Source organism: Mesocricetus auratus, unplaced genomic scaffold (assembly GCF_017639785.1).
Source record: "Mesocricetus auratus isolate SY011 unplaced genomic scaffold, BCM_Maur_2.0 Super-Scaffold_100010, whole genome shotgun sequence".
Classification (NCBI taxonomy): domain Eukaryota; kingdom Metazoa; phylum Chordata; class Mammalia; order Rodentia; family Cricetidae; genus Mesocricetus; species Mesocricetus auratus.
In genome coordinates, this window is record NW_024429194.1 from 41376665 (window position 1) to 41392601 (window position 15937).

The 15937-nt window shown below is 41.2% G+C and overlaps 1 protein-coding gene across 5 annotated transcripts in view; it reads right to left on the reverse strand.

The window, feature by feature from the left end:
* The window catches only part of Unc80 (unc-80 homolog, NALCN channel complex subunit), a 174854-nt gene that overhangs the window by 67288 nt on the left and 91629 nt on the right, over positions 1–15937 (reverse strand). For all 5 annotated transcript variants that reach the window (XM_040753403.1, XM_040753401.1, XM_040753400.1 and 2 more), the window contains 6 exons: positions 14488–14588; positions 10754–10954; positions 5956–6063; positions 4671–4809; positions 1590–1771; positions 900–1031 (listed from right to left, as the gene is read on the reverse strand). In XM_040753403.1, the coding sequence (XP_040609337.1) occupies positions 900–1031; positions 1590–1771; positions 4671–4809; positions 5956–6063; positions 10754–10954; positions 14488–14588 (863 nt within the window). The remainder of the gene's footprint in view (positions 1–899; positions 1032–1589; positions 1772–4670; positions 4810–5955; positions 6064–10753; positions 10955–14487; positions 14589–15937) is intronic.

The following is a 15937-nucleotide window of genomic DNA, read 5'->3' on the forward strand; positions in this document are numbered from 1 at the left end:
TAAAAAGGAATGGTATAACCTTTCTGGAGGTCTTTTTTTTTTTTTAAATATTTTATTTATTTATTATGTATACAATCTTCAGCATGCCAGTAGAGGGCACCAGATCTCATTCAAGGTGGTTGTGAGCCACCATGTGGTTGCTGGGAATTGAACTCAGGACCTCTGGAAGAACAGTCAGTGCTCTTAACCGCTGAGCCATCTCTCCAGCCCCCCTTTCTGGAGGTCTTTTGGGAGATATATGAAATATATTTGAAATATACATACCAAATTATGTAAATTCCTTGGGAATTTGTTCATGGACACAATGGTAGGTTTGCACTAAAATGTATTCCATTTCTGTCTTTGCTTCATTTTTGAGTTTTTAAAAAGCATTATCGTTAATGTAGAAGTGTGCTATTTAATAGATGATAAAGGTGTATTTTGAAGACTCATCGATTCCAAAAGGCACATATTTGTTTTTGCTTTCTGTAAATAAACTTAGCTGTATCTATTACATGTGGCAGTGATACATACAAGGACAGTAACACCTAAAGTTTTGAGTGATGGTGGCAATGATGATAGTGGTGAGGACAATAAAATGAGAACTAGACTAGAACTAAAAGCTGCTGACTATTTATTTCTTACTCTTGATTCATGACGTCAACCACCAGGCAGCTCATACATTGCAGTTAAATTAATATAACAACAAATAGCAGTAAAATACTCTGTTTACCAGTAAGTTAATGCCTATTTGATGGTTTGATAATAAAACAAAACCTAGCTTGATGGAAGTTTTCTACTATTCCTGATACTGTGGGTCACCGTGACTTTCTGTGTTATTGCATTCTTATGACAAGAATGGTCAAATGGTTGCATGCATCCCATGCAAGGTGGAGGTAAAAAGGGGGCCTGATACTCACGGATTGGTCTTCATTAATGGGGTCCTGGACACTCCCACTGCACTGAGGGACCCACGGAGGGTCAAACATTGGGACAGATGGCATTCCAAGTACTGGTGAGGGCAGGGTGAAGTTTATACTGGGAGGCGGGATCTGTTAGTTGACATAGAAGAGTGAGGTGAGTAGGATGGTGGAAGCTGGAAAGAGTCTGAGGTAGAATTAAACCCAGGCTGCCTTAGTAGGTGTCAAGGGTCTGAGCAGCTCCTTAGATGCATAAGAAACACCAGAGAAAAGAGCTGTTTTCTAAGACTTTTCTGTTACAGGGCACAGGATGATCCTCCTTGGTCCTCAGTGAACTCGTTAGTATAATGACGTGTTTCAGCAAAATGATCATAAGTTATGCTGATAGCTCTATTCTGCCCCAAACATATGTATATGTGTAGATAGCAAAAATGCCTGGACAGTTATAATCCATACTTAGGTGCTGACCCTGGAGCTACTACTGACTTGACTTTTTTTTTTGTTCTCTATTCTTGCATATTCCAATTTGTTTAATCAAATGGGATTTATTTATATATGAGTTAAGATTACTGATACAATCAGAGGGAAAATAATTCTGTGGCCGTGCACTGTGGGTCTTTGTTTCATGGATTTAAACCAGCCCTAGGTTGACTGTGTTGATCTGGTTTCCATGGACATAGCATCCCTCACCTTAAAAATCTGCTGTGCTCCCTCCTCCATCCTTGGCCAGACCTGATAGCGAAACCTCCAGAGGGTATGGAACTTGAGGACAGCATTCAGCCTCTGTACGGTTTCTGCATGGTGGAACTCGGACATCAGCATGTCCGACACAGCTTCAGGGACCTTCACTGCACACAGCAGGAACATGGCGGCTAGAGACAGCCAATAATTATTCGTCAACTGCACATCTTAAGACGTTGCGTTGTTTCTGGGGTTGAGGGAATATGGGAACTGCTCCTTTCCCCTCACAAACACTCTAGAGGTGAAGAAGTTTGACCACCCCCAGTGCACAAAACTAACAATGCTCCAGCAAACAGAAATTAAACAGCAAACTTTGTTTGACCAGGACATCTAGTAGTTGGTGCCAAAGCAAGGTCAGTGTGACATTTCAGCAGAATACTCATTCTAGATAAAGCTTCTTTGACTTGTGGTGAAAAGGCAGAGTCAGAGAAAACAATGAAAAAAAAAGCTACACAGTGGAATGCGCTACTTAGGAAATGGCTAGACTCTCCAGTAGTGATCTGAGGATGACACAGGAAGACAGTCTGCAAAATGACCTCAGCTCCAGCAGTTCCATCAGCTATAGGAAAAGCAAGTCCATGGTGTAGATTCTACTAAGAACAGCTGCTCTTCCCAGAGATTGAGGAGCAAAAAGTGATATCATGAACCAAAAGGTTTAAATCCTTAATGTTTGATGAGAGCTACATATTAATAAGAGAAATCTGGGTGTGGTGGTAAATTACAGGGCTTGTGAATAAAGACAAACAGCACCATAGCACAGATAGAAGAGTCAGTGGCAGACATCAAGACATGATCTATACATACTCTCTCTCCCTAGGGTCCTAAACCATGCTCAGTTGTGCCAACGTAATTGAGGTTGGGTCCTAACTCTGACACTTCTTTGGTACACAGTCTTGTACAAGACTTTTAACCTTGTAACGTCCTTTTCTTCCCTGGAAAATGGTCAGGAAGAATGACGATGAGCCCAAGGATACCTGACTCCGAGTTTACTATCCCAGTGAAGTAAAATGATGCACAGGATAGCGCTCTGTACTTCCGTGGTGAGCCTGAGATCTCACGACTGCCTGCACCATCTTTCCAGTATGGAAAGCACTTTGTGAAGTGAGAAGTCCACTGGAGTTCTGAAGTGCATGTTAGTTTTCTCTAGCAAAGTGATATAAAGCACAGCTGTCTACAGTGTGCTGTCTGCAGGTCTGGATTGGATTTTATGGCTCTCTGATTCTGAGTGGGACAAACTTCCACAAGTTCCTTCAACTCTGACTTGAGATTGTTCATCTATAAAATGAGCTACTTGTGCCAGACAATAGTGCACACACCTGCAGTCCTAAAATGAGGCTGAGGTTGAAGGCCAGCCCGAGCTACACAGTGAGACCCTGTCTCAAAAACAACAGCAATGGGGAAAACCCCAACAAAACAAAAACAAATTAAATCTTATTAATAAAACGAGACATAATTCTACAACTAATGCTAGTGTTACTGTGGTCATTAGTTTTGATTAGTCGTTTTAGCCTACTAGCTACATACATTTCCACACTTGATTCTTACGTGTATTCCACCCTGCCTCAATTTTTAAACATCATGCTTATGTTTTACATTATAAAAGAGTTCTATTTTTGTTTTCTTACCAAAATAGTTTTCTTGTGATAGTCTTAAGCTGTTAGCAGATCACATTGTGTGTGTGTGTGTGTGTGTGTTTTAACAGCAATTCTTTCCTCTTAACATCTCCATAAAAAATCTCTGAGAAGAATTAGTCTCCTTTGCTTTCATGGCTTGGGAAGTGGAAAGCTCTGTTTTTTTCATCACTTTTTCGGGGTCGTTTTTTTTTCTGCTGAATTTACTTCTCTAGACCTCTGAAGGTAGAGAAGGTCAGTGCTTCAAGGCCATCCCTATACTCCTTTGTTCTAAAGACCCCTCCCCTCAAGAGACAACAGGCACCCATTGCCTCAGCTGCCACATGCATCAACACTACAGTGTCTTAGGACTCGCTACAAATGCCACCCGTTACTGTTTACTTAAAATCAACTGCTGCTTCAATTTCTTTATTTCCAGGCTAGAGATGAATCTAGAACGTTGTACATATTAAGCAAGTGCTCAGTCAGTGAGCTGCATCCTTAATCCTTGAAGCTTCTTCCGGTCAGGGTCTCACCATATATCTCAGGCTGGGCTGGAATTCAATCATCTAACCCAGACTGGCCTCAACTCTGGATTCTCCTGCCTCCATCTCCTGGGTGATGGAACTGTCAGTATACCTCACCACAAAAGTCATGACTTCAAAAACCAAACTGATAACATGTCAGGTTAGAAAATGGTTACTATATAACTTGTCAGCTCAGAGCCCATGTGCAAATTTGTCTATAGTTACTTTAGGACGTCCACACCTGTGATAGAATGATCTGTAGCAACCTGAGTCCCACTCAGTTGTCCAAAGCTATAAGCAAGTAGCCTCTCTGTGAAACTACCTGAGTTGTACAACTCATCTCCTCAAGATTTCTAAACAAACAGGATGTGTTTTTACAACAGTGTCATATTGCCTACATTATTCCCTCTAGGCTAGCTGTGTGTGTGTTATTCGTTTTTTTTAGCCAGGTTCTTCTGTAGCCCTGGCAGACCTCGAACTCACTATGTAGTCAAGGATGATGCTAAGCTTCTGTTCCTCCTGCATTTCCCTCCAAAGTGGGGGGTAGTATAAGCATGTGCTACCTTGCCTGGCTTTACCTGGCACTGAGGATCCAACCTAGGGATTTGTGCATAATGGTCAAGCATTCCATGAAATGAAGAACATTTCAGCCCCAAAGTATTCCATCATAGTTATAGAACACTAATACCCTGAGAGAGATCTGATGATCTTGTATAAAAACAATTTGAAGGAAGCCCTGAAAGCCTGGGTCTGCTTTCCTCAGAAGTACCCTACTCTCTAGAGGTCTAGAAACTTCTACCATCCTGACATAGAATTCAAGGTGCCTCTTTTCTGTTTCAACACTGTGGTCACTAATGGCCACAGGAGCCAGATCTCAGGTAGTGTTTCTTTACCTGCTGCCCCCGCCATGTGCTCATCCATGCTGAGAAGCAGTTCCCAGGCAGCGGGCTGGATATCTCCATACATCTCTTCGGTCAGAATTGGAGCTGCCTTGATTAGTAAAGACAAGGGAGCAGGTGACAAGCTCATCACCTGGGGGAAGAGATGTAAATCATATTTCAAAATCTTTTAAGACAACAATTACTTCTTAAACTTAAGAACCACCTCCCTTCTCTGGTTCCTTTGGGTGACCTTAAGGTAGTTCATAAAACGGGAGAGGATTTAGGTGACAAGGCATGTAAACTTTATACATTATTAGGCAAGTCAGGAAAAAATATTGGTCATGTAATAGTTTCATCATAGACACAGGGACAGTTTTACAAGTACTCAAAAAAATTAATCATGGGCACCTTTATAGGAAAGAAAGAAAGCAACAACCATGAATTTGTCTTCAACATTCTGGTAGATTTTAAAGTCTTTTTTCTTTTATTTTCTCCATGCTAGCAGATTTCCACTGAAAACCCCATGGGATCTGTAACTTATAAAGGAGCCCATTTATAAATTTAATTTCTAAAGGCAGCATGACATTTCCCTTTGAAACAATGTGATTATACATTGTGGCTATGGCCCCAAATTCACCCACAAAGTTCTACTTAATCAATTTTTCTCATAATTTAGGAAATATATGCAGGTTATAGATAAGCCATCATTTTAAACATTCTAAAAAAAACATGAAAAGCCCTTCATCCCCATAAAGAAACGGGACGATTTCACAGTTGGCTTGTAAGAGCAAGAGAATAGTGTGTCCCTAACTGGATAATTAGCCAATGTATTATTTTATTTAATCCCTGTAACAATCCTTTGAGATAGGCCTATTCCTACAATCCCTTTCTCATAGATGAGACAACAAAGGGCAAGGGAAATGAAATTCCTTGCCCAAGACTCAGAGATAGAGAAGCAGATTGGGCACTTGAATGTAGATGATCTCATATGGAGGCCTGTGGAAAGCCAGTGCATGCTGTGTAGGAGATTAACTCCATTGGAGACAGCAGAGTGTGAGAGGTGCAGCCCACCCAAACTTTAGACCTCATTCTAGGCCTCTTCTAACTCAACTGGCTGTCTTAGCAGGAAGGATTTTTCCCCTTGCACACTTGGTGGTACCTTACTCCCCAGTTAAGTGGGCATTCATATCAACATGGTGCCAGCTTCCATTTTGTGTCCTAAACACTCATGGGCAGGGTGGAAGGGGGCTCTTTCCTGTTAATGCTTCATGCATGTTTCTCACCCAGGTGCGCATACCTGAAGCCTGATATACTTCAGCATTCCGGAGTCCTTCTTGCCTTCCAGGTTGACATCTGAAACTCTCTTCTTCAGGGAAGGCGTCCTCAGGCATGACTTATCTGAGCACTAGGACAAGGTAAGATGTGTATTCAAGGTGCTTTTACAAGACACACTTTATGTCCCCCGGCTTCCTCACCATACCACCTTCTAACTGAAGGTGTACATACATACATACATACATACATACATACATACATACACACACATGCATACTGCACAGACCCAAACTTTCTGAAAAGCATTGCTTTTGTTGAGAAAAGGGGTATTCCACATGATCCCTATGAAGCTTCTTTTACATTAGAAGAAACAAGGATACAAGTGTGGCATGATCTGACCAAGTTGCAAAGCTAGTTCTTTGCTAATATGGGAAAGACAAAGATTTCCTAATTTTTGTTTGAGGTTTGATTATGTTTTGTCAAGTGGCTAAAAAAATTTTAAGTAAAGGTGAATCCAGATCAAATACACTCTATCTTAGGGTACAAGTTGAGATAAGTGTCAGGGAAGAAAGCAAGTATTTCAAGTGTTAAAAAAGCGCAAACAGGTCAGCCAAGAAAGAATATGTTAACATTGCCCCTCATCTCAATATAAATCGGCTCAGATAAAGTGGCTTTTGGGGGAAAACCTACAGAAAACAACAGCTCTTCTTTGCAAATTGTGCCTTCAACCTGGTTCCAGAACAGGCTGCTTCATTTATACAAGCAAAGATGAGACAATGCCTGCCTCTGATTCCCAAGGTGCCGAAGCCTGGAAGGGTCAGGGCAGTTTAGAGAGGATTGGTCCTTCCTTGTTTATTAATCCCGATTTCTGATTCCTTCCTGTTTTTGTTTTTTGTTTTGTTGTTTGTTTGTTTTCACACCAGGCTGTGCAGGAGTAAAGCTCACTTACTTTGCCAGAGCCAAGCCATTGAAAAACTTTCTCCTTCTGTGCCAAAAGAAAAACTAAACTTAAGCATTTTTGGCAGAGTTTCACAGTGTGATAGATGAAGATATTTTGAAAGAAAAAGCAAATCTATAAGCATGCACATGCCCCAAGGAAGTCTGTTGAAACTCTGACAAAAAATCCAAGACAATGAATCTGTTATCGGGCTGGTCTGGGACCATCTTTTAAAATGAACCTATGTAGAGAAGGAGATCAGAGCTCTGTGTTTTGGGAAGAAAAAGAATAAAAACCATGACAGTACATTCTTGAAACACAAAACAATTGGGAAATAGGCTGTATAAAAATATACATATGTATATGAAGATATATATGTACATATATCATGAAAACCTTTAAAATCACTTATAGCTATAGCTTCTCACAGAGATGCAGAGGTATGTCTTACAGCCTTTTGAAAAGGTTTGTGGTTTTTAAAATCCCTAACTGTGTGCTGTATCTTTCTACTCAAAAATAATACATGTGCACATCAGAGTTTCTGGAAAAGACAGAAACTATGAAGAAAACAGAAAATCCCCAAATTCCCAATTTAATAACAGTAATTACTTGGTTCCATTTACTCTTCCTCCCTTGATACATCTTAGTAAACGGTGATAGCTTTCTGTATTGAGCACATACTTTCAAACAACCAATTCCCCGATTTTTATGCTATGGAATTTCTGGGGAGTAAAGATTTTAGACTTTTACCAGTGTATTCCTTTGTCCTCTGGCTAGACATTGCACTCATTTAATGGTTAGTTACAAATAATTATTCTTGGTTAAATTATAGGACTCAACAGTATCCAGTTCAAGAAAAGTTGAGCTGTTACATTAAACCCAATGTGCTAGAAAACACAGAGTTGTGTTTCATTCAGTCTGCCAGCCCCCTGTGGGGCACATGCTGGCAAGTGTGCTGAGGAAGCATGGTATGTCTGCTGGCTCCGTGATACCTAGGCTGTGGGGTTCAGTCGGAGGGGAAGGACTGGGATGGTTTTCACATTAGGGACACAGGCTGGTCACTGTGTTTGAATGACTTGTTTAGAGTCAGGCAGCAGATACCAGAGATGGGAACATGTGTGAGAGGGACTTGGTATAATGTGTGAGAGTCCTGAAGTACCTTTTGGTGTAACTCTTGACTGAGACAAAATTACTGTGAGAACTTTTTAAAAAAATGAAACTCAAGTCAAAGGAACCTAGGCATCGAATAGAATGGTTATTTCCATGACATCTAGTAGTGGTTTTTGAAGACTTTGAGATCTCACTGGACTAGGCAAATGGTTAGAATTAGACATCAAATAAGAATCTAGAGAGAAATTGGGAAGAATAAACCATGACAGGACAGAATTCATCACTAAAGGAGAACCACAAATTTAGCTGTTTTCTCTGGGATGGGCATAGATTGCTATTGTATAACAGAGCAACTGTGAACATATGCAAGAGATGCTCATGAACATTACCACCAGGAGGGAGGGTAGACATTCATGAGGCTGGCTTAAGACTCTCATTAGCCACCCTGATATTATGGGAAAGGGAATTCTGTTGCCCAGGAGAGTTCCTGGTGGTGCAGCTGTGAGTATATAACTCATGCTTCACCAGGCTGGACTTGGATGCAATGCATTCTTTGGTTTGCTGGATCCTTACCTGTATGGGATGAATAGATATTTTGTTGCTTCCTAAAGAAAATTCACATAACAAGGACCTTATGCATTGCTAACATGGCTCTACCACAGCAGTTGTAGTCAAGAGAGGCAGCCACAGAGTCATAATATCTCTCAGGGATACTGGAGAAGGCTGACTACTGCCATGGCATTTGAAGGCAAGGGTCTTCTTTCTTTGGATCATTACTGAGGCATCTTATGTATCCCAGGCTGGCCTCAGACTCACCATGTAGCCAAAGAATATTTGGAATTCTAATCCTCCTACTTCCATTTCCTGAGTGCTGAGCCTACATGAGTGTCCCACTAGCACACACAGTTTATGAGCTACTACAGATCAAACCCAGGGACTTATGCATGCTAGGGCAAGTACTCTGACAAGTAAGCTACATCCTTAATCCTCCTTAGTCCATTATTACACTCTGAACAAAATATGGGCTCAGCATGGTCCAGAGGTTCTTTGCAACTCTGCTGAATAGATAAATGAATGGATGGTGGAATGAAAGGCAAAGGAGAAAGGCATGAGTAAAATCCATTAAAATTTAGATGAAAGGCTAAGGAAGAAGAATAGTATTTATTAACTGTTTGATAGTGTCCTGTGTTTATCACCAAAAAGATAAGGTTTCAGTGAAGAGATGTAGTGATGGTTAGCTTTTACTGTCGCCTTGACATGACTTAGACTCACTTGGAAAGACAGTCATATAATGTGGGATTGTCTACACTTGGCTGGCCTATGGGTATATTTTGTGGGTAATTGTCTTAATTCAGTCAATCAATATGACAAGACCCAGCCCACTGTGGGTAGCACCATCCCTAGGCAGGGGGTTCTGAACTGTATAAGAGTTGGAGAAATCACTCTTGAGCAATCAAATGAGCAGGAATGCATTGGTTTTTCTCTGTCCCTAACTATGGATGGGATGTGACTAGCTGTTTTAAGTTCCTTCCACCTTGATATCCTTGCTAGGATGGACCACAACCTGGACTCATGAATTAAAATAAAAAAGCTTTAATATAAATGTTCCACAGTGAACAATGAATTATTAAACATTTGCTTTTATTGTTCAGATTCTCAAACTGCTTGGAGTATATATTATTGCCCACTCTAAGCCCAAACCTGGCTTGTGAACTCCTTAGTGAAAAGATTTTTTTCCTGCTGATTTACTTATAATAGAATATCGGATCTAATACTTTGCTAATAGGCCGTGCATAGAGAATGCTTGTTGAAGTGAGCAGGTGTTATACAAAAATATCTTTGCAAAATCATTTGAGAAAAGCATCTATAGAGGAAGCCCGTGACCTTCAGTGGAATGGGCATTTTGGCTATACTGCCTGTACAAGGGAAGCAGGGAACTGGAGGTTCTCCTGGCAAGAGGACAACAGTCATGATTATTTTCTTCTGCCAGCTCAGTTGAAAGAACAGCTTAATGCTTGACAGTGTCATAGGGTCTTCAAAGAACTTTCTTAGCATGGTTTGACTCATCTCTAAATGGTGAGCCATTTATTGCTTGTTTCATAATGTATACTTCTATTAGCTCTTTCTTGATGTTCCAACAAACTATCATAGGCTTCATGGCTTCATAACACCCCAGGTTTTGTTTTGTTTTTAGTTTACAGTTCTGGGGGTCAGAAGTCTTAAAGGAACTGAAAGGTTCCAGGAAATATTCTGTTTCCTTCACTTTCTCTGAGTCTGGAGTTTGCTTGTTTTTCTGGGCTCATGCCCCTCCCAACTCTGCTGTCTCCTTTTGTCATCTTCTCTGCTCTCCATTCCCAGAAGTCCCTTTTTCCTGTATGAGGACAACACTGAGCCCATGTGGATAATCCAGGACACTCTCTGACTGAAAAATTCCTAACCATGTCTGCAAAGTCTTTCTTGTCGTGTGGATGTCATGTTCACAGGTCCCAGGGAGATTCCCTTCTTACTTTTACTGACTCATCATCACAAACTCCCTGAATTCTTATCTATAAAACAAAGCCTGGGGAATGCTCCATGTTTAATCGCAAACACAGAGAAAGCATCTGTCTGTCTCGCACATATCTTCTGCCTATTCTTAGAACTGCATAGATCTGTAAGTGTGCTTATATAATTGTTTTTGCTTGAAAATTTATTTCCAGGGCAGATAAGAACATTACTATAAGTACATCTCTTCTTCTGCCCTTGGTACACTAGCCAGTGACCACTCACTCACCTCTTTCTGTTTCTTGCCCCTCAAAGCCACATTACTGATGTTGTTGCTCTCACGAAGGGAGTCCACACTGTCCCCATACAGCAGCTTAATGGCCCTGACCAACCGGGCACAGGAACGGCTGTGGTGTAGGTAGCAGTGTGGATGGCAGTAATCCACATGTGTACAAATGAAACTTTGTTGATTGCATAGTAAGATCATGACCTGGAAAAGAAAAAGACACCCACATATTCAGCTAGGCAATGAGGGAAGATGGAAAGTCAGTGCAAGAACTCTTCTTAATCAGTGAGCAAAAACCAGTAACTCTGTAATTCCCACAGATGCATAGTTAGCTGGAGGTTTCTGATTATTTGACCTTTGTTCTCCCTCCATACTAAATTGGCAAAAGGATCTTTTAGAAACACTCGAACACTGGTTGTGAAGTATATGGCTTCCAAATAGTTTCAAAACACTACCCCAGCTTTTCCACTGTGATAGGAGACAGAAGAAGAGTACACAATGGTAAGTTCAGCTCCAGAGTTCTCTAACTTATCTGTAATACCTGGGTGCACCTTCAACTCTCGCCTGCACTGTGTGGTACTTGAAAAACATTTCTGCACCTTCAGTCTGTATTGTCGTCATGAACTGGAACTTGAACCTTACCATAAAGCCTCATTTCAACGTTACCACTGATTCCCTGCCATCTTACACACACGCCCTACTCTGGCTTTTAAGCCACTTTGGCTCCCTGTCTAAAATGGTTTAACTGGTTCAAATACATCTCCTAAGATTTCCCATTAGGAGTCTAGAAATGAACTCAGCTGATTTAAAGGATACAGTTATTTTAAGACAGAGACAAATTTGCAACTGAAGTGTACAAACGGAAATTGCAATCCTGGTGTTCAAATCCCGGGACTGTCACATGCAAAGCACATATCCATCACTGAGCTATACCTCTTCAGCCTACATTTGCGGCTTGTGGTTTTGGTTTTTGTTTGGTTTTGTGGTGCTAGGGATCAAACTCCAGTAACTGTGCATGCTTAGGCAAATGCTCTGTCAATGAGCCATACCTCCAGACCCCAAGTTCACAATTTCAAAACATTTTAAGATTTCTTTTATTTTATGAATAGGAGTGTTTTATCTGCATGTCTGAATGTAAACCATGCATGTCTGTGGCAGTCAAAAGAGGGTGTTGAATGCTCTGGAATTGGAGTTATGGAGTTGTGACCTGGGTGTGGGTGCTAGGATCTTTAAAGCAACCTTCCTTAAAAGAGAGTATGTATAGAGTAACACTCTGAATGGTTCTGTCACTCAGGAAACTAGTTTCCACCTTGGCCACTAACCTGCGAATGACTGTACACCATAATGGATGGGAACAAACCGCAAGTATACACAGAGGAGGCCAACTGAACCTCCTTGGCAGCCTTAAGACTAACATGCCCTGCTTCTTCTGAGGCAAAAAGGAAAGTTATAGCTGTCTCTATACTCCTGTCAAGCTGACGGTATCTAAGCCTCCAAGATTTTCAACAAACATGAATGGTGTCTTGGTAGAAGATCCAGCTCACCTCCAAATTTACTGTGTATCTTCAGATATGCAGCTTTACACTGCCGCATGGGGCGGGCGTATGTAAGAACTCTAAGGTTTCTGCGTTATTCTGAATCTGGTGATTAAGAGAAACACCAAGAAATCCTTTCAAGTACTCTCTCTCTCTCTCTCTCTCTCTCTCTCTCTCTCTCTCTCTCTCTCTCTCTCTCTCTCTCTCGCACGCACACAAAATGCACTAACACACACAGAGGCATGCATGCACGCACACAGTATAGCATTTGGCTGCCTCAGAAATTTCTGATATGGATGCTCTGAGGTTAATAACAACTAATTTAGCAATCTACAATTTGCAACTTTAAAATTCTGTCACTGATAATCCTTTAGGAGGTATATTTGCAAGGTAATGCTTAGAGATCTGCTACTTAAACTCTGTGAAAGCTCCTCCCATTGAGTGTAGTCTAACATCTTGTTTTTCACCGACAGCATATGGCAAAGGCATTGGAATGGCTATAGTGCATATGACTGTGATTTCTCTTTTCTTAGCTGACTCTTGCTGTCTGTAAGGAAGCAATTTGTCATGACTCAGGGCCCCACATAATAAAGAACAGAGAGCGGCTTCTGGTTTGGCACGATGGCCCAGCATGTAAGAGTACTTATGTAGGCATGAGGACCTGAGTTTGCATCCTTGGTACACATAAAAGCTGGGTGTGAGTGTATGTAACCCCAGCATTGGAAAGGCAGAGAAAAGCAGATCCCGAGAGATTGCTGGTAGGTTGACTTGCCATCCAGCTTAGATTGGTAAGCTTTGGGTTTAACGAGAGGCCCTTCCTTAAATGAATAAAATGGAGTGTGATAAAGGAAGACAACCAGAATCCTTCCCTGGCCTCTACATGCCCGGGCAGAGCATGTTCCAAGTTCAATGACCAAGCCACTGGAGCAGACAAACAGAAGGCCTGAAGTAGATCTGCAGCCCCAACTATCAGACAGAAGAAACTGAGATCCCAACTCTGCTATACAGTAGCTCCCTCCTGAACAGTATCCATACCTCAGGGGAGGTGACCTGAATGGCAAAGAAAGGGAGACATTGAGAGATGCCTTCCTTTCTCAGTGCTTGCTGAATGAATAGCTAAGAAGCCACCCAGAAACCAACTGATAAATAGAATAGATGTTCCCGACAATTTCATTGTATCATGGAAACAAATACTGGAATTCCTTGTTTTTTGCCAGAGGACAGAGTGAATCCTTGCTACAGGATAGCATCCTGTGAAGACTCTAAACATCCCTAAATCAAGACAATTTGTTTCAGATACAGAGTCAGCTTGAGCAGAGGATAGAGAGCACCCTAACAAATCTTAAGTGCATACATGTACAATCTTGCCTACTATCAACTCCCTGCATCACAGTGATTCAGTTACCACAATAAGCCGACATTGGCATATCATCAGTAAAGTCCATAGTTGATACCAGGTAGCTCACTTGGTGCTGCCCATCCTATGGGTTTCTGCAAAATAGGTAATGATATGTGTCTATTATTGTGTCCCTGTAATTTTTCACTTGGCTTGTCCATGAAAAGATGGATTATAGTAAGGAACAAGACCAAGAGGAGTAGCAAAAGATTCGCATAGCTGAGATATCACTCTTTCAGTATATTAGGGGAGAACCCATTACTTCTTCATGCCCAGTTAAAATCTTTGCTCCAACCTATGCCTGAAGGTTTCAAGGGCGGCCTTCAGGCCTTTGCACTTGGCTGTCTATTTGAAGCATAATCATCTAGAATCTCCTTGACCCATTTACAATTTTTGACTTAAATTATTGATTTATTTTTTTGTAGTTGGACACTACATACTTACATAAACTCCCTGTCCCTGCCCATCTCTAACACAGAATCCAGAGTGAGACTGACCTTGATCTCATGTTCATAATAATGTGTTTAAGATTGACCATGATGCCTGGCATGCATCATTCAGGACATTTTGATCATCAACTTAGCTCAGTCCCTCATTGTTTTTTCTGATGTATGGTGACCTAGAAAGTGGCTACATAACAAAAGACCCCAATCTTAGGTAATCTTAAAATAGACACAATCCAGGGGCATAATATTTTTGCTTTCTGTTGGAAGCACACTTACGTTGATAGTCTGTTTCTCTCTCTAGGAATCATCCCCAGTACTGAAAGGAATTGGTTCTAGAGATCACCTGAGATGGTTACTTACATGAAGCCATGACATGTTTCGGTGGTAATTTTCCTCTGTACCGGCATTGCTCATTCCCTCGGGCTCAATGCTGGGTTCGCTTGCACTCCAAGGACTGCCTTCTTCAAAAAAGAACACCAAGAAAGAGTTCAGCGTTCAGTCTCCCTGGAGAACATGTCGGTATGGTGTCATTGTCCATGCTTTTGAACCAAGGGCAGACTCTACCATGGCCCAACAGGTTACAGGGCATAGGACTTTGTTCAAACAATTTTATTAATAAGAGCTGTTCCTTAACCACAAGCTGAACTGACAAGTTCAAAGATACTGGTGATCTCTGATAAGGTGACTTCCATGTCAAGACATGAGAGCAGAGAAAAGAAAATCAAGTCCTTGAGATGAGCCAGTTATATACTGAGTGTGCCCAAATCCATTCCAGACTGCTCAGACTTCACAGTTGTAGCTAACCAGGGACACAAGCTGACTTGCACTAACATCACAGGATGATAATGCCACCATGTGGCTGTGGCTGCATTGGCACAACTGTTGTAGGCATCAGGCTTTGTTACAGGAGCTATTCAGTGCTGTAAGGAGGCCTTGGAAGTATTAAGATGGTTTGAAAGCAATGACAGCCAATTTTAAGCAAGCCTTGTATCTATTCTATGGGAAGTGTATAGCAATTTAGTTTATTACCCACACAGCCTTGCCCTCAAATCTAAAAGCTTCACAGAGCCTTTTAAATAACAAAGCAGCATCTCCAGCCTGGTTACTTTGACTTGCCTGGTGGGGATGGGTTGATCAGCTCAGATAATTCTAAACACTAACTGATGATAAAGTTATGGTGTTCACCCTGACATCAGAAATCACTTCGCCCTATTATCTCCTTGGGAAAAAAATGAGCGGAATCTTAACTAATGCATAAATTAGCTATTTTTAAAGGCGAGGGTGGGTGGATGTAGAAACATTTTCTATTTTAAACTTTCTTTGATTAGATACTCAGCTTCCATTTGACAGACTTTATCGATCATTTATCCACACCTACTGCTGCCTTGAAAGTAGAGACTGAATGGTAGGGAGAATGTGCTTGAACATGTACTAAAGACTTAATTCTAGGCAGCTGGTGAGCTCTACATTTACCACACTTAGTTTTTTCCTTGTCTATTAAGATGCCCATTTACTGGCCAACCACATTAGGAGATTTGGAGCCTCTTTATATCCTACAGTGGCAATCTATGACTTTTAGTGCTTTAATTGTACTTATAGCTCATCCATGCACACTTAACACATTTTACAAGAGCATCCTCACAGAACAGACCATGAACAAACAACCATTCCCACCAGATGGTTGGTGAAAAAACATCCCTGAGAAAGTAAGTGACCTACTAAAGATTTCAGGTCTAAACAACCACTTTCCAAGTGTTTTTACTGGCAAGTGAAGACTACAATATCAAAGTCCTCATCATTTGACTTTTAA